Raw genomic sequence first — 26,106 nt, 5'->3', positions numbered from 1 at the left:
CATCACTACCATCACCATCATCACCAACACCATCACTAACACCATCAGCACCATCATCAGCAACACTATCATCAACACCACCATCACCATCATCACTACCACTGCCATAATCACCAACACCATCACTAACACCATCACCACCATCAGCACCATCATCAGCATCACTATTATCAACACCACCAACACCATCATCACTACCATCACCATCATCACCAACACTATCATTAAAACCATCATCATCATCACCACAACCATCACCATTATCACTCCCAGTACCATCATTACCAACACTATTACCACCACTGCCATCATCATCACTACTGCCACCATCATCACCACCATTACCACCATCATCATCACTATCACCATCATCACCATCATACTTTTTCTCATTGTCATCATCACCAGTATTACTGTTATCAACATTATCAGCATCATCACCATTACTTTCATCACCACCATCACCATCATTATACTCCCCACCATGGTCATAAGCATTAGAAAACCCAGCATTGTGCCTAGTGCCATCACCTTCACCATTCTCAAGCCAGCATATAATCTTCCCCAATGTCATAAATAATGCATTTCTTATAGTCAACGCTTAATCATCTTTTGCACTGTCCTACCTTTCTCCTTGTCTCCCACAATACCTTCACCCTCTCTGCAAGAGGTCACATGTTTTATAGTCCCAGGCTGGCTCCATGTCCCATGCTTGCATGCAGATGCACCCAGATGCCACAATCTCCAAGTGATGCTGTCATCCCAAGGGGTTCATGGAAGAGGTGGGGGAAGAGGAACTCTCCTCTAGGCCTGAAAGCACCCCTACCCACCCAGCCACAGCCCTTGGAAAATGCAGTCTGAGAACTTTATATAGGGAAAAATCACATTCTGCCTCCCAGAGGATTTTGAATGGGCTTTTACACGGACCCACTGGGAGTCCCCCAGTTGCCAAAGTGGGTGGGAGCAGTCTTGATCGCCTCTAAAAGCCCTCTAGGCTTGAACATTCTGTAACTCTATAAAAAAATAAATAAATGACACTGAGATGACCCAAGTCTCAGTGTTTCAGAGCACAATCACCAAAGATTTTGGTAACCCGTGTTGTATGAGGCCTCCCTGAGGAGTAGGAGCATGGATCTAGAATAAGGGGGTTGGCAATAAATGGGGAGGAGTGCTCTAAGCCCTTGGTCCTCGTCTAGCTCCCAAGGACCCACAGGACCAGACCTGGCCTCCCACCCCATCCTCATTTCCACTTCCAGCCCCACACTGGAGACTCACTCCTTGCACATGGGCACCTGCAGGAAGTCAAGGTGAGCAATGCCCTTCACGTTGGCATGGAGGGTGAAGAGGCCACCCAGGAGGTAATCCCCAGGCAGGTAGAAGTCCGAGTTTTTAGCCGGCTCAGCCAGGACCCGTAGCAGGAAGAACAGGGAGCAGATGGTCGTTGCCCTGGGCCGCATGGCTGGGAAGTGATGGTCTCAGGAGGTAGTCCTGCCTCACTGGAGAATTGGTGACTTGGCACCAGGGTATTTGCACAGACATTTACATAGCGATGGTCCTGCCATGGCCGTGGGGCACCTGGAGCAGGTGGAGAGGTTTGGGGGCCCAAGGGGAGGAGAAGAGGCTGGAATTACGATGATTCTTTCTTAGAGCATAGTGGGGGTTAGCTGGTCTAGGGGAACTCTATTTGGAAGGAGAGAGAGCATCCTGATAACTTGGCCATGCCCTGGCCTTCTGCTGCTTGTCCAAGGACAAGTCTCATCTTCCTGATATTTCAAATATTTCAGGAGTAAAGGACATAGGTGCTCTCAGGAGACAGAGTATTATGGCCAAAAGAGCCCAAGCTTTGGAGCCCAGCCAAGTCAGGCGAGGCATGCAGTGATGTATCGGTGTTCAGCAAGTGGTAGCCATTGTCAGTAAGAACCAGGCATCATGCCGGTGTTTGCCGTTCATCATCTCATATAATGGTTGCATCTCATATAAGGGGGCTATTACTAACCCCATTTCAAAGATGAAGAAATGGAGGCACTGAGAAATTAAGAAATCCAGCCCGGGCTACCTGACTAGCAGAGCTGAGATTCAAACCACATGGCCTGACTCCGGGGCTGGTCCTTCATCACCACACCACATGACATCACATAGTTAGTGCTTTTGATAGGAAAAAAAACAGTAATGGTGGCCAGGTGCAGTGGCTCACATCTGTAATCCCAGCACTCTGGGAGGCTGAGGCGGGCGGATCACGAGGTCAGGAGACCAAGACCATCCTGACTAACACGGTGAAACCCTGTCTCTACTAAAAATACAAACAAAATTAGCCGGGAGTGGTGACAGGTGTCAGCTACTGAGTGGAGACCACTCAGCTACTCGGGAGGCTGAGGCGGGAGAATGGCATGTACCTGGGAGGATGAGCTTGCAATGAGCCGAGATTGCTCCACTGCACTCCAGCCTGGGCAATGGAGCAAGACATTATCTGAAAAAAAAAAAAAAAAAAACATAACAGTGGCGAAGAGGTTCGGGGAAGGAGTGAGGGAGGGGTGGTCTCACTCCCTCTGAAGGGCTGCCATCAGTCAGCCTAGCAACACCCGCTCTGGGTCCCCCACCCCTTGGGCCCCACACCAAAGGGCAGGCGTGTGGGCAGAACAGAAAGTTGAAAATTTCTAAATTCATAGGTGAATACTCTCAAGGAGTCAGAGGCGGGGAGGTGGCTCCAGTGAATTAGGGACCCACTGGAATCAGAGACCCTTGTCCAATTAGTGCTGTTTTGTTCCTTTCCAGTCCTAACAACATGTGGCCGAGCCTTCGGGAACCTGCCACACACCATGCGGCTGGAATGGGTCTGTCAAAGGCACATACCCGGCTGCTGGGCTCCGGGGTTCTGATGGGCAGAGGCTTCAAGGCACAAAAAGGTGATTGAAAACCCTGTGCTCGGCTGGGCACGGTGTGTTACGCCTGTAATCCCAGCACTTTGGGAGGCCGAAACAGGCAGATCGCCTGAGCTCATGAGTTCGAGACCACCCTGGGCAATGTGGTAAAACCCTGTCTCTACTAAAAATACAAAAAATTAGCTGGGTGTGGTGGCAAACGCGCCTGTAATCCCAGCTACTTGAGAGGCTGAGGCATGAGAATCGCTTGAGCCTAGGAAGCAGAGGTTGCAGTGAGCCAAGATCGTGCCACTGCACTCCAACTTGGGCTACAGAGTGAGACTCCATCTCAAAAAATAAAAATAAAAATAAAAACATGCTCTTCTCTGCCCCACTCCAGCCAAGCCCTGCTCCTCCTTCAGGACCCAGTCTGAGCTTCTCCTCCTCCTAGGAACCATTCGTGCCCGTCAGTTCAAGGGAACCTCCCCCGCTCTGAGCAGCAACAAGCCTCCTGTCTGCATCGTCACTGGGTCACTGTGCACTGGCTACCAGCCTTACATTGTTGACCGGATCCTGCTGCGTGTGTCCACTCTACTTGGGGAACCTTGAAACCACGTGACTTGGACCCACCTGGATTTGACATCAGCTGTTTGCTGGATGAGCACGTGCACGTTCCTTAACCTCTCTGAGGCTCTGTTTCTTCTCCACTGAAACAAGGATAACAATTCCAGCCTCACGGATTTGGTGTAGGAATTAAGTTAAATAAAACTGGGGGGTGCGGAGCAGGCTTGGAGAAAGGGGAGTTTGCCAAAGTGCGAAGTTGTTTCTTTTTACAACGAAATCAGCTGCCGCAGGGGGCACCGTGGGCTCCGTGACCAGCTGAAAGTGTCCCTTTGTGTCCCAAAGCCTCTCGAAGTTACCCTGAAGGATGCTGGATGTCTTTAACCACTGCAGAGCCGAAGTGGCACCCACTCCCCTGCCCCTGACCTCTCCTGGGGCGGGCTCATCCCGTGGGCCTGTAAGCTGACAGGGGGAGGTCTCCTGGTGCTGCAGGAAGAGGCAGAATTGGCTGTGTGATCGGGGCCTGTCCCTGCTCCTCTCTGGGCCTGCGTAAACCAGTGGATGGGAGGTGGGGACTCATACAATAAAAGGAAGCGCTCTGCAAGGGGTGTTTGGAGGTGTAGGTTCTGGGCCTGACTCTCCTCTCTCTGGGTCTCAGTTTCCTCATCTGTACAGTGGGGAGCCCTTCTTTGCACTGCCCGTGTCTGCCTCCATGTCTGCTGGCCCAAAACCCCAGCGCTGACCCGCCGCTGCCTCGTGGGTTCTCTCCACACCCTCCCACTTTCCACACCACACCCCCCGCAGACCCTCATTACCCCCTTTCTGCACCTCTCCATCTGCCCCACACTGACTGTTTAAAACCCCATACCACAGCTCTCAGTTCATCACTCCTCTGCTCTAATGCACCCCGGGGGCTCCCGCATCACCAGCTGGATCAAGTCTGAGCTCCTTGTCCTGGCATTTGAGGCCTCCCCAGCCCGGCCCCAGCTCACTCATAATCCCTTTCCCAGTCTTTCCAGCCTGGTCTCTCCTGCACCACGTGCCACAAACCACAGCCACTCTGGCCTCCTTGGGTCTGGGTCCCTGGAGGATCTTCCTGGGATAGCATTCTAGGGGCCTCCAAGGCCACAGATACCTGCCCTGCCAAATACCCAGGGGTTTACAAGTGGGTCATAACAACAAACAGCGCCTTTCCCAGAGTGTGATTTATTGTTTCTGTTTTTTAGAGACGGGGTCTCTGCCACCTAGGCTGGAGTGCAGTGGCATGATCAAAACTCACTGCAGCCTCGACCTTCTGGGCTTAACTGATCCTCCCACCTCAGCCTCCTGAGTAGCTAGGACTACAGGCACGTGCCACTACACCCAGCTAAGTTTTTTAATTTTTTGTAGAGATGGGGGTCTCTTTATGTTGCCCAGAATGGTTGTGAACTCCTGGCCTCAAACGGTCCTCCCTCCTCTGCCTGCTAAAGTGCTGGGACGACAGGTGTAAATCACCACGCCAAGCGTGTATTAAATCCACCCAGAGTCTATTAAATGCCAGGCATTGTGTGAAGCATTTTATATGCATTATCATTTAATTCTCACAACTCCCCTTCAAGGGAGTCATTTTTACTACCATTTTGAAGATGAGGAAACTGAGGCTCAGACAGGCTAAGGAACTTTCCAGAAGACACAGAGCTACTAGGTGGTAAAGCCAGAATGTACATCCAGGCTGCCCAAGCTCTTAGCCCCAGTGCTAAGTGTGTTCTGCCTACAGAAGCTGTCACTGCGCCTCCTGCCATGGGGGTTCCACGATGGCCCTGCCCTCCCTCAACTCAGGTCCCACCCCAGGTGTTGGGGAAGGATTTGTTCCTGGTACAGCCTCAAGAAGGCACATATGACTGCACATGTCAGTTCTGAATTGGGGAATAAAGAGGCCAGGAGGCCCTGGGATGTTCTGGAGACTTCTAGAAAAGCCACATTATTTGGCAAAGCTTAGGGGTGAGGGTATGCCAGAGAGAGAGAGAGTATCTAAGTTAACTGGGAACCACAGGATGTAGCCCTGATCTCAAGGCACCCCGTCCCCTGCCCCTGACCACTCCGGGGGCAGCGTCATCCTGTGGGCCTTTAAGTCAACAGGGGGAGGCCTCCTGGTGCTGCAGGAAGAGACAGAATTGGCTGTGTGATCGGGGCCTGTCCCTGTCCCTCTTTGGGTAAACCATGGATGGGAGGTGGGGACTCAAAAAACAAAAGGAAGCACCCTGCGTGGGGTGTTGGGACGTGTGGGCTCTGACCCTGACTCTCCCCTCTCTGGGTCTCAGTTTCCGCATCTAGAGAGTAGGGAGGCTCTCTTTGCCCTCTTTGCACTATCTTTATCTGCCTCCACGTCAGTCGGCCCAAAGCCCCAGTCTCAGGGTTTGGGACGGGGAGGGTGGTAGAGAACAAGAATGGCTAAGTAAGCTGTTAATCCAGTGGGCACCGGCTGAGCCGACTGTGTGGCATCCAGAGACAGAAACCAGGGCCCTGGTGAGGCCAGTGCACACTGGAAGACACACAGGCATGAGCCACTGTGCCTGGCCTACTCTACCTTTTAAGGTGCTACTATCTCCTCATTTTGCAGAAGAGGAGATTGAGGTTCAGAGAGGACCAGTAACTTATTCAAAAGCACATAGCAAGTATGTGGATTAGAACAACCCAACACCCTAATGGGGGCTAATGGGAGTGGTGGAGACTCAGGGGCTCCAACGAGGAAGAAATAATGGGGGGTTCCATTGACAGGAAAAGCTTTTTAGCGTGGGCTGCCAGTATGGATAGATGATGTCTCTGAAGACGGAAATCTGAAGGCGCACTGGACAGAGAGTCAAAATCCTGGTCCAGCTCTGCCCCAACTTGCGATGCTGCCCTTGAGCAAGTCACTTCCATTCTCTGGGCCTCATCCTCCCAGCTGTAAAATGGACTCAGTGCTTCTTAATGGTTTTGGGATGAGCATCCTTTTGAGATTCTAATGAAAGCCCTGCACACCAACACAGCCCCAACAAATGCAGCCATGCACCCACATGCAGGGCATTGCCAGGCCTTGAGACTCATCCCAGAACTCTGAGCTGAGATGATCGGCAAGGTCCCCTCAGGCCCTGACGTTATCTAGGAGGGGCAAACGGATGCTGTCCAGAGCAGTGGCTTCCCTGAGGACAGATGCCTGGGGATGTCTGGGAATGTCACTGGGATTATCCTTCAGTGCCACACACACAGCACATACTCCCACGTGGCTGGACACAGCGCAGACCAGCCCCAGCCACCACTCTCACCGTCTGGTCCGGGGCCTGCCGCCCCCATGCTCATACCTGTGTGGCTGCCAAGGTGACCAACAGCCATGACAGACTTATGCAAAGTCCACGGGGGAGGGAGAGAGGGGTGAGCCATGGAAACAGCGAGCCAGGAGCTGCCCATTTGCCTTGGCATCTGCTTCCCCTGAGGTGCACGGAAAGGAAATGGGCATGTCAGCTGGAAGGGGCTGCCCTGAACATCCTTCCTCCCCCTGCCCTGTGGTTGGATGGGGGCTGGGGCACAGGGGGAGCCCCCAAGAGGGCCCTGACTCTAGGGACTGGGGGATACATCAGCTGCTGCCCCTGCCCCACCCTCTGATCTGTCTCTGTCTCTCTGCTTGCATGTCTCTCCATTCGCTCCTGTCTCCTCCTTCCCTACCCACCATATTCTCTCTCTGTTTCTCACCAGCACTCCATACTCCAGGACAAACCTGGGCTGCTAGAAACCCACCTCCAGTCTGGCTTATGATGGGGAGAGGGTGAGCATGCAGGGCCACCCCAGGAAAGGTCTGGGGGATGAGCAGTCCCTAAGCCAATCCACTTGGTTCAGAAGCACCTCGGAGGAGGGTTGCTGGGAAGGCCACAAAGTCAGTTCTCAGAGGGCCCACCTCATCGGCACTCCTCACCCGACTCCTCTGAGACAAGAAGTCCAAGGAGTGGAGTGGTGTGGGCTCCTAAGACCTGAGGAAGGGACTCTGCTGTGGTTGGGGTACTCTTTTGCACTCAGGGATCCACTCAAGCCTCCTCACCAAACTTTCCTGAGTGATGGTGAGCAGGTTGCCTCTCAACCAGAAAAAGAGCTGGAGGTCTCAAATGACCACAAGCTCAATAAGAACCAACAGGGTAATAGTAACTAAAGTCTAAAGGAAAGGAAGCAGCTTTTATGGAGCCTCTGCAATGCTTTCAAACATCACCACATCTGCTCTCCAGAATTCTGTGAAGGATTTTTTATTCCCATTGTACAGATGAAGAAACCAAAACTCAGGGAGTTACGTGGCTTGTCCAAAGTCACTGGGAACTGACTTTTTTTTTTTTTTTTTTTTTAAGAGAAAGGATCTTGCTCTCTTGCTTTGTTGCCCAAGCTGGAGTGCAGTGGCATGATCATGGCTCACTTAGCTTCAACCTCCTGGGCTTAAGAGATCTCTTGCCTCAGCCTCTCAAGTAGCTGGGAGCACAGCCACACACCAGCATGCCTGGCTAATTTTTAAACATTTCTTTTTGTAGAAGTGGGGTCTCACTACATTGCCCAGGCTAGTCTGAAATTCCTGCCCTCAAGTGATCTCCCTCCTCGGCCTCCCAATGTGCTGGGATTACAGGCAAGAACCATGGCACCCGGCCTGAATTCACTTTTGTGGCACTCCAGAGCTCTTAATCTTTCCATTGCATTAGTGTAAGCCAAGTGAAGTGTAAGATTATAGCCAAAAGAGCAGATTGTCCAGAACAAGAGAGGTGATCATCCTGCCGTGTGATGTGGTGATCAGACCTCACGTGGGTGCCTGACCTTAACAGTACTGCCTCATGTTGACTGACCTGTTCCTGGCCACCAGGCCCAGCACTAAATCTGTTTTCATGTTTCAGATCATTCAATCCTCCTAACAACTGTAGGGGATGAGTACTATCAGCATTATGTCCCCATTTGATAGCAGGGAAGACTGAGGCCCAGAGAGGGGATGTGATTCAGCCAAGGTCACACAGCCTGGATCCCAGTTTAGGATGATTCCAGAACGTACTCCTTGGCATCACCAGAGCAGGTCACTAGGTAGACGAAGCTCCAGAAACTACATCCCACAGAGAGTAGCTGAAGGAATAAAAGATGTTCAGCCTGGGAAGGAAGAGGCTCAGGGAGATCTTGATGGAAAGTAAAGGGTTGGGATGAGGACGAGGGAGTGGTCCTATTCTGTGGGGCTCCTGAGGCCCCAGCCTGGCCCAAGGGACAGGGGACAACAAGGAGGCTTTGATTCCTCGAAGCTTCCCCACCTGTAAAATGGCCACAGGCACCCTCAAATGGTGATTAAATGAGATAATATATCAAGCACCTGCTCAGTAAATGCTCACCAATAAATGATGCACTCCAGTGCTGATGGCTTCATGCCTGGCATGGTACTGGCAAGGGACCCTCAATTTTTTTTTAATTTTTATTTTTGAGATGGAGTCTCACTCTGTCACTCAGGCTGGAGTGCAATGGCACGATCTCAGCTCACTGCAACCTCCGTCTCCCAGATTCAAGCGATTCTCCTGCCTCAGCCTCCTCTGTAGCTGGGATTACAGGTGCCCACCACCACGCCTGGTTAATTTTTGTATTTTTAGTAGACACGGGGTTTCACCATGTTGGCCAGGCTGGTCTCGAACTCTCGACCCCAAGTGATCCTCCCGTCTCAGCTTCCCGAAGTGCTGGGGTTACAGGCGTGCCCTCAATTTCAGCCCTAGTGAAAGGCTAGGGTCTATGACTCTCTGTGACTGTCAACTAAGACTCTAATCTGACTCACTGGGGTTCCAGTTCTGGCTCTGCCACTTGCTGCGTGGCCTCTTCTGGGCATTTCCCTCCCTGAGCCTCACTCTCCCTCCAGCGATGCCTGCCCCGATGCACATCCTGGAGCAGGTGCCCAACAGAATGTCAGCTCCCTCCAACCTCTATGGACCAGATGCTCAGGGAAAGAGGGCAGCTGCCTGGGCACATAGGGCTGAGGGAAAGGATGGCAGAGGCCTGGAACAGCTTTTTGCTCTACCTTGGGTGCCTGAGGTAGCATGTGGTACCTGCTCCATCATCCAGGGGGGCTGGCAGCCCCCCGGACACAGACGGACAAGGCTGGCTGGTTGTGTTCAGAGCCATGACAGCAGCAATGCCTCCTCCCACCCATGCACAGACCACCCAGAAGGATGGATTCCTATGAGGGATGAGGACAAGGGGTTGATGGTGTGGTCATCAGAAACAACTTCTGTTCTTCTCTGTCCCTTACTAAGCGGGTCTCTCTTCACCTCTGTCAGCCTCAGTCCTCACCTGTGAAATGGGGCTAAAATACTATCTCACAGGCCGGTGTGGTCCAAGGGAATTCGTAGGAACAATTGACCTATTAATAGGTGCTCATTTAAATCTGGCTTCTTCTCTTTCCTGGAAACACACATATCTAGGATGAAGAAGTATTGAGGTTGAAAATTAAAAGTTCACATTGATTGGGCACCTCACCCCGGCACGCCATGGGATGCAGCGTTTTGTTTTAAGTATTTCATTTGGTCCTCAGCTCCTGGAGGAGTCTGAAGCTGGGAGGTCAAGGCACAGGAACAAGGGGCTAAGGGTGGGATTTGAGCCCAGCGCCTGTCCAGCTCCAGGGCACCGTGCGGTGGTGGTTATGACCAGGGGCTTAGGAGTCAGAGGTGTGGGACTGAAACCCAGTTTGCTCATTTCCTACAGGCATGTTAGTTACTTAACCCATCGGTGCCAGTTTCCTCCTCTATAAAATGGAAGTAACAGCACCTACTTTATGAGATTGCCGTGAGGATCCGAGGCCATGATGTCCGAAGCATTTAGCCCAATGCCTGGCACACAGCCTGTGTTCAAACAATGGTGGCTTTTGTTATTCACTAATCTGGCCCCTAAACAGAACACCCAGGAAATAAGACGATGAATTCGGGGAGATGAACTAGTGAAAATGAAAAGTCTCTGCAGAGGGTGGGTCTGCCTCCTGCCGCTTCCGCAGACCCCCCCGGGAGCTCCGGGTCAGCCTGGTGGCCTGCAGCCAGCACAGGTGGCCCCTCATTTCCTTAGAGGGCATGCTCCACTGGCGGCCTGTGGGACAGCGGTGGCAGGGACATCCGGCCTCAGTCAAATGGTTCACGCTCCAGGCCCTGGCCCTGGCCACAGCAGGGAAATGAAGGGGCTTCTTGGGCCACCGCAGACACAGGGACTTACTGTGGTGACCATGCAAAGAGGCCTCAGTTCCCCGAGCAGTCACTGGGCCCTCAAGAGCCACCAGCCCCAAGTGTAGGGGACGAGGGAGAGGAGCGAGAACAGGGCAAGCAACAGCTTTGAGTCATCCCTAGTTCAAAAGGAGGCAAAGGCGGCAGGTTGGGGAGGGTTGGATAAAATAACAGTGGGAGAGGAGGAGCTTGAGAGTCAGGGGCCCAGTGGAGCAGGTGGCGAGGAGCATGGGCTGTGGGCACCCACAGACCGGAGTGCAAGCCCCAGCCTTCATCCTAACCAGCTGCATGAGCTTGCGCTAATTATCCCGCCTCCCACCTCCATGGGTCCTGCCACAGTTACCTGGTAAGGTCACTGCCAAGGCTCTAAGCAACCAGGTAGGTAAAGCATTTAGTAACTAGCCAAGTCTGTCTCAGTGTGATCTTGAGCAAGTCACACCAACGGTTCAAACCCATTCACAGCCTGCCAGTCCCATGACTATAAATGCAGTTGCCACCCTTCCCTTCTGTACTCCAGCCTAGGGCACTCTGGGATTGCCTATCGTCCCTGGAGGGGTCACTGTGGTTTACAAAACAGCCCCTTTTACATCATGGGCAGGTGGGGACAGGCCAGGTCACACGTTTCCGCCCCTCCACAAGTCACTTGGCCTGCATGGTGGCCCACAGACCTGGGCTCAAGCTAACCGGCCACAGTGGCTCCTCTCAGTCATCGTTTGACCAGCTGAGGGTATCTTTCCAAGACAGCTCAGCACTAGCCGTGGACATCTGGGTGAAGGAGAGAGAACAGACTTTGGAATCAGACAGACCAGGGTTTATGTCTCAGCACTACCATACCCCCAGGAAGTCCCCTGACCTCTGTACCTAAATTTCCTTCTCTCCAAAATGGGAATGTGGCAGACTTTCCTTCCAAAGGCTGTTGTAAGGAAACATACCCTGGGACTTCAGCACACATATTCATCAGGGTCCTCCAGAGACACAGAACAGGAGCAAGAGAGAGGTTTTAAGAATTGGCTCATGCGATTATGGAGGCTCACTAAGTCCAAAATCTGCATAGCAGCCCAGCAGGCTGGAGGCCCAGGGAAGAGCTGTAGCAATTCAGTGCGAGGGTAATCTGCTGGCAGGATTCCTTCCTGCGTGGAGAGCTCATTCTTCACTCTATTAGGACCTTCAGCTGATTAGACCTCACCCACCCACAGGATGAAGGGTCATCTGCCTTGCTTTTTACTTTTCAAACTCCACTGATTTAAATGTTAATCTCACCCAAATACACCTTCACAGAAACACCCAGAATGTTTGACTGAAAACCTGGGCACCATGCCCAGCCAAATTGACACATAAAACTAACCATCACAACACAGGATAGTGGTTCTTCCAATGAAAATGGGTAATGGGTAACTTTTCTTTTTTGAGGCAGAGTCTTGCTTTGTCACCCAGGCTGGAGTGCAGTGGCGTGATCTCAGCTCACCACAACCTCTGCTTCCCAGGTTCAAGTGATTCTCCTGCCTCAGTCTCCCCAAGTAGCTGGGATTACAGGTGCATGCCACCATGCCTGTTTTTTTTTTTTTTTTTTTTTTTTTTTTTAGAGTTGGGGTTTCTCCTTTTTGGCCAGGCTGGTCTCAAACTCCTGGCCTCAAGTGATCCGCCCATCTCAGCCTCCTAAAGTGCTGGGATTACAGGCATGAGCCACCACACCCGGCCTTATGGATAGTATTTTTGACTCATTATGTGTCTGGCACTATTCTAAGCATGTGTATGTATTAACTCATTCGATTCTCATGATGACCCATGGCAGGGGGAGGGGGCGGTTACCCCATCTTATGGATGAAGGGATGGAAGGTCAGAGAGGTTGCATAACTTTTTGGCAATCATCTGGCTGGGAGGCAGTGAGCCAGGATGTGAACCCAGCCCCACTGCCTCCAACAGACAATTTCAAACATCACCACCTACTGTTCCTCCTGTCACACTGAGAGCACTGTGCCCGTGACCGGGTGACACACTGGCAATGCCACCAGACTTAAAAGATATTGGCTGCCACCACCATCCCCTCCAGAAAGACCATCAACCTCTTTGATTAAGTAACAGGTATTTTATTGGGTGGCATCAGAGCAAATCCCATTGCCACCACACATTGTAGAACCAGTAGAATGGAGAACACTCCAGCCTGTGCCCCCCCAGCCACCTGCCCTGGCCCCTCATGGGAAATGATACAGATCCTGGAAGGACACAGAACCCACACCCAGTCCAGGTGGCACCGGCACCCACCCCCATCCATGGGCCGGTGGCACTTGGGGAACGGACACACCAGCTCCAGGGGGGGTCCCATGTAGGCATCCTGGAGGAAGTCCCAACACTTTCACAGTGCCCTAGAAACCATCCTTGAAAGTCATGCTTTATGGATCCCTGACCACTCAGAATCCAAGAAGGAGGCATCTGTAGAAGGAATTGTGGTCACAGATTGGCTGTGTCAAAAAAAGAATAGGCCAGTGAGGGACTGGTCCACACAGAGCCACTCCCACGCAGAGGAGGAGCATTCTACAGGCAACGTCCTCGGCCCAGGCTGATGAACCTGAGGCCAGGCCTCTGGGGGCTGGGAGAAGGGAGGGGCAATGTCTGCCTCGGCCTGTGTCACCGTGGCATGGTGGTGGCTGAGCTCCTGCAGGGAAATCCCAGACCCTGAGACTGGCTCTAGGAGTGGAGGTCTCTAGAGGTAGGGCCTGAGGATCCGAGGGAAGGCTGACATAGGACGAAGGCCCATCCAAGGTTTTCCAGAATCACGCCCCATCCCACGCCTTGGCAGGTGGCCTCCAGCGGCCCCCCAGCCCCGCCATGTGGTGCAGACCAGGAATCACATGGGCCTCGGCCGAACACAGGCACCTGGAGAAAGGCATGCCGGCATCTAAGGTGTATGGCTGGGTACAGGGGCCTACTGGCCCAGGTGGGTCTGGGCGAAGATACAGTGAGGAAGGTAGACAGCCCAGACCAGAGAGGGTAAGGCCAGCTGGTGCCCATTGTGCCCCACAGGTCAACCTGAGTTACACTTTACCCTGGACACCTGGAGGGGCAGGGATCAAGGCCAGGAGCCTCTGTGAGTGGTGAGGTTTGCCAAGGGGCCCAGAATGGCCTCCATTTACCCAAAGGATCCCAAGAGCCGCTCCATCTCCTTTCCCCAGGTCCCTGAGCCACTGGGCCCAGTGGAGGGGAGAGGGAGAACCTGCCGGGCACCACGGTCATACCTCCCACATGGCCAGTGGGATAAGGGGTAGTGGCCCTGTTCCTCCCCAGCACGGTCTCAAACCACAGCCTGAGGCGTGGGAGAGGCCAGAATACAGTGGTAGGAAGGAGGTCAAGCCTGGATTCTAGAAAGGCAGCTGTGCGTGAAGAAGGGGCGGAGGGGCTGGAGTGGGGTCTGTGCAGTGAAGTCGGCTGCCTGGATGGACAGACAGCAGGACGGTGGAGTCCGAGCAGGGCTCACTGCATGTACGCGTAGCTCCAGTCCCCCAGGGGCTTATGTGTCTCCTTGATGACCTGGGGCGACGTCCAGCGGAGGATGTAGTGTGGGCCCCCTGGCTTGTCATTGGTTCCTGCAGAAAAGACACTTCTGTTTTTCTCTGAAAAGACACAACAGCCTGGGCAGAAGGGGAAGGGAGGAGATGATGGAATCAACGGGCCAGCGGCGCGGGCGGATAGCAGCGGGCCTGCTGCCAAGCTTGGGGCATGCAGAAGAGCCAGAGGGATGGACAGGAGCCCCTGTCTCCAGTCTCCAGTCTGCTGGGAAGCCTCCATTGTTCTCTCCACATCGCACCCAGCCTCGCATCCTTGCTGGGATGCTAGGATGTCTAAGAGGCAGGGTGCGGCATGGAGAGGGCACTGGACTGAGAGGCAGGGACCTGGCACGGTCCTGGGGTGCCATAAGAAGTACATGTCTAGCCTTCGTCCCTGGTTCCTAGCCAGAGCTCCTAAAGCTCTTGGAATTTCCTGAGTGATGGGGGTTATTCATAACAAGCCCCTTCTAATCACACATGAGTTTATGCTAATGAGGGCTGTTGCAGGATGGCGCTGATTGGCAAAGGAACCAACCCTCTGATTAGAGGCTTGGAACCTTCGGCCCAGGGAGGGCAGAGGGGTTGGAGGTTGAGTGGACCCCAATGGCCAACAATGGAATCAATCATGCCTGTGTAATGAAGCCTCCATAAAAACCTAAAAGGACAGGGTCAGGAGAGCTTCCAGATTGGTGAACACGTCCACATGCCAAGGGGGGGCGCAGCCCGAACTCCAGAGTAACGGAGGTACCCATGCTGGGGACCCTTCCAGTCTTTGCCCTGTGTGTCTGCGCGTCTGGCTGTTCATCTGTATCCTTTAAAATCCCCTCTGCAATACATGGGCAAATAGTAAGTACGCTTCCCGTGGGTTCCATGAGCCGTTCTAACAAAGCATCGAAACTGAAGTGGGAACTTCTGATGTGTCGCCAAGTCAGACAAGGTGTGGCTAACCTGGGGTCCCCGTACCTGTGATTGGCATCTGAAGCTGGGGGGTCAGTCTTATGGGACTGAGTTCTTAACCTGTGGGGTCTGCACTAACCCCAGGCAGTTAGAATCCAGTTAAACTGTAGGACGCCCCGCCAGCGTCCGCCAAGAACTGGAGAACTGGTTGGTGTGGGAAACCCCAGCACGCCCGGGTTCAGCCCTGGCTCTGCCACTCAGGAGCAGTCACCTCTGGCAAGCCATTGCTCCTCCTGAGCCTCAGTTTCCCACTGTGAAGTAGAGCTGGTTGGACTTAAGGGACACTGGCTATGGTGCAGAAAACATGGTTGCTGGAGCCAAAGTTACAACCCCACCAGGGCCATGTGGCCTTGAGCCTCAGTTTCCTCCTCTGTAAAATGGGAAGAATAGTCCCTTTGCTCACAGGTGAGCTGAAAGGACCCTGAGCTAGCGCACTTGCTTGGCCCACAATAAGCGCTCAGTAAATGGTATCCTTCCTGTTACTCTGAAGCCCCTCGAGACACAGCATTGAGGGTCTCCCACCAGGAACTCAGCTCCCCTGTGGGAAGGGGGACCCACTCACCAGAGGCTCGGGCTCCCCCGAAGGGCTGCTGGCCCACCACCGAGCCGGTGGACTTGTCGTTGATGTAGAAGTTGCCGGCAGCATTCCTCAGCACCTTTGTGGCCTCCTGCACGACATCCCTACAAAGCAGGGCAGTGGTGACAGAGCAACCAGCTCATCTCCCCTCCAGCCCCAGCTCCAGCCTCAACACCCCGCTCCAGCCCACACTGGCTTTCCAGGTTCAGCACGAGGCCGAGTCAGGGATGAGGGATGCTGGCCAGGTGTTGGCTGTGGGCCTTCCGTCAGGTTACCCAGTCTCTGAGCCCAGCTTCCTCCTCTGGGGAGGGGCTTGGCATGCCTCGTCACAGGGATACTGCGAAGTTCAAGCGAGTGGCTTGTCCTGGTCTAATGTTCCTGTCCCTCAGGAGCAGGGGGAACTCCAGCTCCCAGGCCCCCACCCTTCCTCCCTCTCCAAGTTCACCTCCACTCGCTCACAGAGGCAGACATGGGGGCAACCAGTGCCATGGAGGAAAGAAGAGGCGAAGCCTCAAGTTTAGCCTTATGGGACCCAGGTTCGAATCCTGCCTCTGCAGCCCCTAGCCTGCCCTGCTCTGTAGCATGGGACAATCGCCTCGCTCAGTGTGGCCCCACCAGATCCTGCAGAGCTAGTCCAAGGCACCAATTCCTGGCCCTGCCCCTAAAGGTTCAGATTCACTGGTCCCCAGTGGCACCCTGGCACTGGTACCACCAGTACTGGCAACAAAGAGCCTGCTGCTGGGGGCCCATGTGGGGAGCCCTGGCTGCCTGTCTGGGCTGAGGGGAGGGGACAGAGAGAAGGTAGTGGCAGCATTATTACTGGGAGCCACGTCCAGGAGGTGGGGATGGGGCGAGGGCCGACAGAGACAGGACACCCAAGCACGGCACCAGGGCTGCGGCCTGGCCACTCACTTATCCTGGGAGAACACTGCCCCCGTGAGGCCATAACTGGTGGTGCTGTCAACCAGCTGCAGTGTCTCCTTGTACTTGTCATCTGGGTAGACGTACACAGTCAGTACAGGCCCGAAGATCTCCTAGGAAAGAAGCGCCAGGGTCAGGCCCTCCACGGGGCCAGGGCTCTGAGCCCTCCCAGTGCCCCTGCTCTGAATCCCCTCTCCCCAGTCTCTGGGCCTCAGTCTACACTTCAGTGTCTGCAAGAAGGGTCAGGTGCCACCTCCTCCTGGGTTCCCTCCAGGACAGCAACGTGCCCAGCTCCCTGCCCTGTCCATCCCACCGCAAGCCGGCAAAAGATGCAAACATTTCCTGGCTCTCCCTGCCAAACCCACACCCGGAGAACAAAGGGTCCAGGTCCCAGAGGCTTCCAGCAGCAGCTGGCATGAGAGTTGCCCAGAGATACCATTCCCTCCAGAAGGGTTCATGGTTCCCTCTGCCACCAAGGGGCTGGGGGAAGATCTTCTCAGGCAGACTCCAGCCCTGCACTGCCAACTTGGGCAAGTGCCCTGACCTCAGTTTCTCATCTGTAAAATGGTAACAGTTAACACCCACCTCATCTCAGCCAAGTGCTCAGCCACGGCTGGCCCCACAGTAAGTCCATCCATGTCAGCCATTATGACTACGGTGGCCGTGATTGCTGTGGGCCGTGGCAGTGCTCAGACCCAGCTAGGGCCAAGGACACCACCCTGGATTTGGAGTCAGGCAGCCTGAGCTCAAAACCTGGTTCCACCCTCTCCTGGTAGGAGGCATTCCCTTTTAGGGTCTCCCTTTAGGGCCTCGTGTGTGAAACAGGAGAATGTCTCCAGGAGAACTGTGTGTGCTGTGCTCCGGTGGGACTGTCCTCCTCTGGATCCCAGGCTGCCCGCCCCAGTCACCTCCTTCATGATAGACTCCTGAGGGTCCTTGCTTTCCACGATGCAGGGCTCCACAAAGTAGCCCACGGAGTCATCACACTTGCCCCCGGCCAGGATGGTGAGGCTGGGCGAGGCGCGCGCGTGCTCCAGCCACTTCTTGATACGGGCAAAGGACTGGGGTGGGCAGGGAGGGAGGTCAAAGAGGCTGGGAAGGCATCCCTGCAGCAGCCCCCACAGCACACTCACCCCGAAAAACCTGCACCTGAAGGGCCCAACTCCTGAAATAGGGGCAGGGGTGGGGGACACCAAGGGCAAAAGCCGGGGTCTGGCTGAGCCACAGCAGAGACAAGGACAGACACGCACACTGTGTGTGTGTACACACGCATGTGTACATGTGTTAGTACTGCAGGGGCACTCCCGTATAAACAGACACACATCAATCAATGCATATATAGGCATATGCATGGTCACATGTCTCTTGAAGCACAGAGGGATCTGTACGCCTTCTACATGTACATGCGTGTGGCTGGACTTACTGACATATGCATGTGTGTGCTTATGTGCCAATGGATGTGTTTATCTGGAAAGACCTACATGTGTAGCCACACAGAGCCCTATATGAACACATTCACGAGCACATGTGTACATGCACACATGCAAATGCTATTAGGAGCTCGCTGAGCCTGGTTCCAGGGTGGCCACGAGATGAGTTCTTCTCTGGCTACGGCTGATTCTACCCTTTCTGAAACTGAAGGTGTATGTGCGGCTGCTGAGCTGCCTTGATCAAAGCAGTGGGGCTGGGTCATGCCCCGGGTCAGGGTCCCCCATATCTCTTCCTCCCTCTCCCACCCACTCCAGGGCTTGCCCCCCGCCCCAGGAATGCCCACTTCCCACCCCGTACCTTGGCATCAATCACTGCAGAGAAGAACGTCCCAAAATCCTCTGCAGGCTGGAGGTATGGGAGGCGCCAGAAGAGATGAGTCGCTGCAGGCCGAGACAAAGGGAGCCCCCTCCCCACACACCCCAGCCCTGGCTGCAGAGGAGCCTCCCGGGGACCCAATCCCATCAGCCCCCCGCTGGGCCACGGCGGGGGTGACGGTGCCACTCACGTCGCCCACTTTGATCCGACCGTGCTCCTCCAGCAGTCGCCCTTTGATCTGCGGCCACAGGGAGTGTGGCACGTAGAGACGCGAGCAGGCGGAACACTTCTGGCCGCCGTACTCGAAGGCTGAGCGCAGGGTCCCGCTCACCACACTGTCCACGTCGGCCGAGCAGTGCACGAAGTGGAAGTTCTTTCCGCCGCACTCTACAGGGGCCGGAGATGGGGAAATGACCAGGGGAGCCGGTTCCCCCAGCGCCTAGGGACCCAAAGCACCACCTATGCCATCCATGGCCCGGGACCAACACGAGCACAGAGCAGACCAGAACAGGAGCAGGCTCAGAGCAAGCACTGGCCAACATCCCAGAGACCCACGGGCCAGGCCTATTCTCCCACTCCACAGACGAGGAAACTGAGGCCCAGGGAGGGGTGAAGGGCATCAGAGGTGATCAGGTCCAACAGCCCCATTACACCAATGGGAAGACTGAAACTACCCAACACAACGGCAGACGACGGATGAGAACCCAAGGCCCCCGAAAGCCAGTTCATTCCCAGAAGTGGGCACAGCTTTTCGTGAGGTTCTCCTGAGCCCTTGTCCACGAGGGACAGGGGAGCCTACCCTATGTCGGCTGCCAGGGCTGGGCCCCTCCTCCTCACCCATGCTGGAAACCACTCCCCCACTTCCCCAGTGGGAGGGAGCTTCAGGCAGGTCACTTCACCCCTCTGGCCTCAGTTTCCTCCCCACGTGGGAAGCAGCAGCTAATAGCAGCTGGAAGCACTTAACAGCTGCCCAACTCTGGACGAAGTACTCCGTGCTTTATCCGACTGAAGCCTCACAACAACCTCCCAATTTCAAGCCAAGAAAATTGAGGCACAGAGAGACGAAGTCACCTGCTCCAAGTTGGAAAGTGGTAACCAGCCGCCTCTCTCCCTCAGGGAGGCAGGGAAGGAGGCTCTGAGAGCAGAAAGCCACACAGCCGACCCTGAGGAGCGTTCACCTTCCCTGACACCCCCATCTGAGCTCCCACCAGTCCAGGAACAGGGTCCAGACTCCCCGGTGGGCCCTACTTCACCCCACAGAGAAACATGCTGAACCACCAGTCCCAGCTCTGCTGGTCATGTGCTAGCTGCAGCTCTCCCTCCCTCTATGTCTCAGCACATTCCCAAAATGTGCTCCACAAAACACTTGGTCCATGGGGTCTTTGCAGAAATGGGGTTGCATGGCCCAGTGAGTGTGGGACACACTGCATGGCAGACCTTGCCCTTGAAGATGTGCCATGCATATTAGAGCAATTAAGGCTCTGAGAAGTTCTGCACGGGAGGAGTCCATTTTGCTTTAATACCACACATGCCAAATTTCCTTGACCATGAAACGGTTTCTTTGTGGGAAAATTTTAATATGCCAACAAGGTCCAGCCATGACTACCTCTCAGCCCGTATTCTCCTACCAGCCTTCCTCCCGCCCTACTCACGGGCCTTGCTTTGTTTCTTCAAATACAAGTTCATTCCCACTTCTGGTATCTGCATTTGCACTTGCCTCAGCTTAGAGCTGCACTGCCCGACCCAGCAGCCACCAGCCACGAGTGGCTACTAAGATTTAACTTAATTAAAATGAAAGAAAACTAGATACGCAGTTCCTCAGTCACACAGGCTGCCCTTCAAGGGCTCCATGGCCTCGTGTGTCTGGTGGCTGCGAATTGGAGAGTGAAGGTCCTGGACGCATCCCTCATCACAAAAAGTTCCACTGGGCAGTGCTGGTGCCTGAAACGGTTCATCCACCTGACTCGTGGCTGGATCCCCTCTACCTCCCTCCTCTTTCATAATGGCCAGGGGAGGGGTCCTTGGGGCCACAGGGGAGGAGGAGGTGAGGCAGGCCTTACCTCCAGCCAGGCGTGGGAAGGTGCGGAACCGGTCCAGGTTCTGGGCTACCTGCTTCCACAGGTGTTTGAAGGTGCTGGAACCACAGGAGAAAGGGTGTGGATCAGGGAGCCAGGCCAGAGGAAGAGGGCAGAAAAGCCCAGGGAGGAACATTGTGGGGAGCAGCCCAGCAGGAGGTGGGAGCCAAGTCGGGGATGGCAGCTGGGAACAGGCTGCATTCCAAGACTACAGGGAGGGGGCAACAGGGGGCTAGGCAGCAAGGTGGTGCAGAGGAGGTCCACGCTCTGCAGCCAGGAGGACACTCAGGGCTGTGTGATCCTGGGTTCGTTACTCTCTGAGCCTCGAATTCTGCACCTCATCTGGGAAACAGGGAGAACAATCCTGACCTGGCAGGGTTGTTTCGTGATGAGTTCAAGTGTGAGGCAAGTGCTTAAGACATGCTGGGCACACCGCAGGCACCTCGAAGGGGACAGATCCCGCTGTGGTCTGCGAAGGATCCCCGCCAAGCCCAGCGCCCAGGCCTGAGAGACCAAACTAAGCAGAGTCCTGGGAGAGGGAGCTCAGGCCCCACCCGAAGCTGCCACCCTGGAGGGCCTCGCCTCCTCCCCAGGCTCCAAGTGTGACCAACCTCAGCACCACAAAACAATAAAAATGCTAATCACCCGGGAGGCAGCGACACAGTAGCTAATACTAATTTATGGCCTTCCCACCTTTAAGCCCGCTGCTCATCAGAGCGTGGAGAATGGGGGCCAGGCCCGCTCCACCCGCTGATAGGCGGGGAGCCCAGGAGCCCGCGGCTGGCGGAGCAGGCCTTTTGGAAAATGGCCCTTCTCAGCAGTTCTAACGCTGCCACCACCCACCCCCACCCCCGGCAAAGCTGCAGGGAAGTGGGTGGCAGAGCTTGGGGCCTGGAAGAGGAGGTAAGAAGGACCCTGAGCTGCAGACCCAGGTCTCTGGCTGCCTCCAGGCATGTCCACTCAGATAACACCTGAAGTGACCAACACGAGATTCACCTTCCCCCCAGCCCGCTCGCCCTCCCAGGTGCCCATCTTGAACATTCTCGCTGACTACCCCCCTCATCCCCACACCCACACCCATCCCAACCCCAACTCCAGGACAGGCAATGGCCCCTGTGCTTCCCTGCATCCTACTCACCTGAACCTGCCCCCTTCTCCACATCCCCATCTCTCCCCCTGGTTCAAGCCCCCCCATCACCCCTCCCTGGAGGTCGACAGCTCCTGGCTAGTCTCCTGCGTCAGGCCACAGAGAGATCACTGAGGATGATGGTGCAAACCCAGGGACCCAGAGGAGTCAGCAGGGAAAGGAAACAGGGTGGATCAGGTATGCAGAGAGCCACAGCGCACCCACCCACCTCCAGCCAGTGGTACCACCAGGAAATGCAAGATCAGAGCATCCAGATCCAGGGGACCAAGAGAGGCCAAGATTTGGATTTATCTGTGAAATTGTCCCAATTATACAAACTTGGGCCATTACTGTTAGGAGTCAAAAAAAGTAGAGCCTCTTGCCAGAAACAATTTGGGGACCATGATTTGCAATCTCTGCTGACACAGAACTCTGACTCAGCCACTCTCCCTGCTTGATACCTTCCATGGCTCCCATCACCTTCAGGATAAAGGCCAGATACCTTTGCAGACTCCTAAGTATCTTATGGTCACTGGACTAACCACCCCTCGCTGCCACCTCCAGCCCGAGAGCTGGGACCTTGTCCCTGGTGTGTGCTCACCACTGGGCCTTAGTGTGAGCTCCAAATACCTGCTCAGCCAGTGAGTGCACGCACGATCGAGATCAGGTAGTGGCCTGCCTCCCCTACTTCAACTCAAACCATGCCCCGCCCTCACTCTCTTGCCCTGTCGCCCCCAAACTCCACACTCCAGCCACACAGGATCCGGCCATGCCCCAGAACACATGTTTTTGCCTTGACAACATCGTATGTGCTGTTCCCTCTCCCAGCAAATACATTCTTCTCCTGCCTCTTCCCCTCTGCCTGGCCAACTCCTCTGCTTAGATGCCACCTCCTCAAGAAGCCTTCCTGACTCCTCCAATTCATTCTATGCTCCCTTGTGTCCTTTCCAGTAGCAGAGGTAGCACTGAAATCAATATCACCCACAGCCGTAGGGTGCACTTCCAGCCTGCGAAGCTCTTTCCTGTTCATTAACATGTTTAATCCTTGCAATGACTCTGCAAATTAAGGATAATCACTCCATGTACAGATGAAGAAATGGAAGCTCAGAGAGGTGAAGTGGCTCACTCACAGCCACACAGCAAGTAAAGGAGCAAGGTCAGTGCATGACCCTGGGTTCACAGACAGCAGGTGACCAGGGTTGCCGGTGAACGTCCCCTAGCCATCCCAGCCTACACCATCCCCAGGGACTTACGGCACACTGCCTGTGAAGTTGATGCCACAGAGGTGCTCTGAGCTGGTGACAGTGTCCCCAAATAGAGGCCCATCCGCTGGCACAAACTGGATGATGTTGGGGGGCAGGCCGGCCTCCCGGAGGACGCGGTAGACAGCATAGCTGGCCAGCATGGCGGTGTCGCTGGGCTTCCACAGGACCACGTTGCCCTGCACGGGAGGTGTTCTGGTGATGCATGAGGATGGCGCCACCAGCCCCCCACCCCCCCCCCCCCCCCACCGCATGGTCGTCCCTCAACTGGAACCATCAGACCCTGTGCCAACCAGGACATCCCCTACCCAACCCCACTCCTCCAAGGCGTCTGGCCCTGTCTCCAAAAGTCCCTGCCAAGGAGGCCATGGCACGGCCCGATCTCCCCCATACTCTGGCCAAGGCTCCCTTTCCCCAGCAGCCTGCACCAACCAGTCGTGCCATCACCTGGGCAGGCCTATTCTTAGTGCTAGTCACTGAGTGCTCACTGGGCGCGGCGGGGCAAGTGCACACGGGCTCTCTCAGCACACATCCTGGGCCAGGCATGTGCAGCAGCCAGGCACGTGGGTGCCTGGCCATGCACCGTGTTTGTCTGTGCAGAGATGCACGAGGATGTCCCCATGCATGTCCCTAGTACACACCCCGGCATCAGCATCCAGCGCCCCTGTCTGGGGCTCGGGGTTGCCGATGACTATGTGGACCTCTCCCGCGCAGGCTGTCTGGGAGCTGGGCTGCATCTCCCCCACAGGCCAGGGACTTCAGCCAGTAACAGCCACCCTCACTCCGATAATGGCAGAGGAGTGACTTGAATACCATCAACCCCGAGAGAGACTCTACATCCAAATCCTTCTCTGCTCCATCATTTATTTACTAGTCACTCAGTCTTGCCAAGTAAGTCACGGCTGCGTGTCTCAGTTTTGTCATCTGGCAAAGAGGCAGAGTCACAACTCCCTCTCGGAGCTGCTGAGAGGATGAAATGAGATCATCTCCATGCCTGCTCGACAACAGCAGGCACGTGGTGAGCACTGAAGGTCAGCGGTAATTGTCATCAACAGAGCCGCCAACACTCAGCCAGCTCCGGGCCAGCCCTGCCTGCTGCTGGATGTGTCTCATTTGAGTCTCACAACCCAATCATGGAGGCTCTCCTATTATTTCCACTTTGCAGATGAGGAAATTGTGCCTCAGAGAAATTCAGAGACTGCCAGGGTGTCCCAGGTAGAGAGGGACGATGCTGGGATTTAAACTGGGTCTCTGGTCCCAAAGCCTACCCACAGCCCCAAGCGGCCTCCATCTTCTGTGCACGAGGATGTCCCCATGCATGTCCCTAGTACACACCCCGGCATCAGCATCCAGCGCCATGACTAGGCTGAGACCCAAGGGGCTCCAGGTGGCCTCTGTCTGTCTGTTGGGACCAGGAGGACAACCAGCTGCCGCTGTCCCACCTGTGCCCACATCTCACCATCAGGGCCGGTGCCCCCGCCAGGTTGCCGCCTATTGCAGTGAAGTTAAAGGGCGAGATGGCCGCCACAAAGCCCTGGGGAAGGAGGCAGCAGTGAGGCCAAGCCCACAGCGTTGGGCTGCCCCGCGTGTCCGCCCACTGCCTCCTGCAGGTACCTCCAGACCCCGGTACACCGTGCTGTTGGTGCTCGGAGGCATGCTGATGGGCTGCTGCCCCTCCAGCTCCACCGCATACTTGGCGTTGAACCGGAAGAAGTCGATGAGTTCCGCTGCAGCGTCAATCTCCGCTTGGATCACGGTCTTACCCTGCAAGGCAGAGGGCCAGGTGTCAGGAACAGCTAACAGCCTCCTGTCCTTCCTCTTCTCACATCTGACCCTGTGCCCAACGCGAGCACTGAGCCAGGCCCCAGCAGGGACCAGGAAACATTTGGAGGGCTGACCAGGTCCCGTCCCGGGGGCTGACGGGGAAAGGATTCTCAAGCCCTTGAGCCAGCATCTCCTGCAGCCGGTCCTCTGGGCTGGACGGGGATCAGCAGAATTGACTGATCCTCTGCAGCAGGCCAGGTACATCCCATGCACTGTGTTCGTTTCATAGCAACTCTGAATGGTGGAGGATGGCAAAGGATCTATGGTCAAGCCTCAGACCAAATTCAGGATCAGAACCTTCCAGACAGAAGGGCAGATTAGCATGAGCCGGAGACTGGCCACTGGAAAACCAGGACAGAGACTCGGTGTGTGGGAGGCGCATGGTTCCTTCGCCAGGAATGATGTTCGGCCTTGCTGGTTAGTTTGGGCCAAAAACCAAGAGGAGAGTGACTGTGATTCCCTTGAACCGTCCATTGTTACTAACAGCAAATGTGAGCTGCAGGGAACAAAATTGTGTACAGCCAAGAACAGGGCTTTTCCAGATTGACGTGGCCCCCTCTTGGCACCCAAGGTCACTGGCAGGTGCATGACCTATTAGAGACACACAGCCCAGGAAGCTGAGCTAAGATGTGTACCTGGCTTCCTAGAAGTTCCTGAGTCTTAGGCCAAATACAGAGAGAGCCTAAACTGATCCTAGACTGTCTTCCCAGCAATGTGCGGCTCACCGGGAACACGCAGAGCCGGACACCCACCCCAGAGGGCTGCTGAGCCAATCTAAGGAGGCATTCAGCAGGATGAGGGGCTGTCATACCAGCTCTGTGCAGCAGAGGGGGTGCTCACCATGAGGACCGGGGAGCAGGCAGTGGCAAATGCCCGATCCAGAAAGCAGCCTGGGTTCTGGCTCCTGCAATTTACCCTTCAGGAACCCAGGTTAGTTGGCAGCGTAGGGCTCAGGTCCTGGAGGTGGTGAAATAACCCTTTCTCCCTCGGCTCCTGTCCCCCGCACACTCTGCCTGCTAGAGACACTCCTCACTCAACTTGCATTTAGCAGGGCGAGAAGCTGTCGTACCAGCTCTGTGCAGATCAGGGCCTTGCTATGCCTCCTGAAAGGTATCATGCAAAGCCCAGAAAAAGACTGGGAATGTCAAGACATGTTTACTATGTCCAAAAAGCTTGTAAAGGGACAGTACCTAGGAACTCAATCTACTCCAGTGCAATCTGAGCTGTAACTGATGCAGGAACAATATGTTCTGGGGAAACAGAGGCAGGAATAGTCCTTTCGGCTGGAGAAGACTCAGGAACCCTCACGGAGGGGGTGACATCAGGGCTGGACCAGGAGGTAAGAGTTCACTGAGCACGGAACAGACAGCAAGCATTCCA

General features: G+C 55.0%; 2 protein-coding genes across 2 annotated transcripts in view; both read right to left on the bottom strand.

The window, feature by feature from the left end:
- Positions 1-2,151, bottom strand: part of TAS1R2 (taste 1 receptor member 2) — a 21,128-nt gene extending 18,977 nt beyond the window's left edge. The window contains exon 1 of the mRNA XM_023219753.2: positions 1,276-2,151. Within this exon, the coding sequence (XP_023075521.1) occupies positions 1,276-1,457 (182 nt within the window). The 5' untranslated portion in view covers positions 1,458-2,151. The remainder of the gene's footprint in view (positions 1-1,275) is intronic.
- Positions 2,152-12,707: 10,556 nt separating this feature from the next.
- ALDH4A1 (aldehyde dehydrogenase 4 family member A1) overlaps positions 12,708-26,106 on the bottom strand; it is a 39,581-nt gene continuing 26,182 nt past the window's right edge. Inside the window, exons 4-13 of the mRNA XM_026455923.1 lie at positions 24,517-24,960; positions 24,362-24,436; positions 22,894-23,081; positions 20,500-20,573; positions 18,630-18,826; positions 18,422-18,469; positions 17,542-17,694; positions 16,625-16,746; positions 15,698-15,816; positions 12,708-14,217 (exon numbers count right to left, since the gene is read on the bottom strand). Coding sequence (XP_026311708.1) covers positions 14,105-14,217; positions 15,698-15,816; positions 16,625-16,746; positions 17,542-17,694; positions 18,422-18,469; positions 18,630-18,826; positions 20,500-20,573; positions 22,894-23,081; positions 24,362-24,436; positions 24,517-24,960 — 1,533 coding nt within the window. The 3' untranslated portion in view covers positions 12,708-14,104. The remainder of the gene's footprint in view (positions 14,218-15,697; positions 15,817-16,624; positions 16,747-17,541; positions 17,695-18,421; positions 18,470-18,629; positions 18,827-20,499; positions 20,574-22,893; positions 23,082-24,361; positions 24,437-24,516; positions 24,961-26,106) is intronic.

The sequence above is a fragment of the Piliocolobus tephrosceles genome, chromosome 1 (genome assembly GCF_002776525.5).
Source record: "Piliocolobus tephrosceles isolate RC106 chromosome 1, ASM277652v3, whole genome shotgun sequence".
NCBI classification, from domain to species: Eukaryota; Metazoa; Chordata; class Mammalia; order Primates; family Cercopithecidae; genus Piliocolobus; species Piliocolobus tephrosceles.
This window is presented reverse-complemented; position numbering and strand designations above follow the sequence as displayed.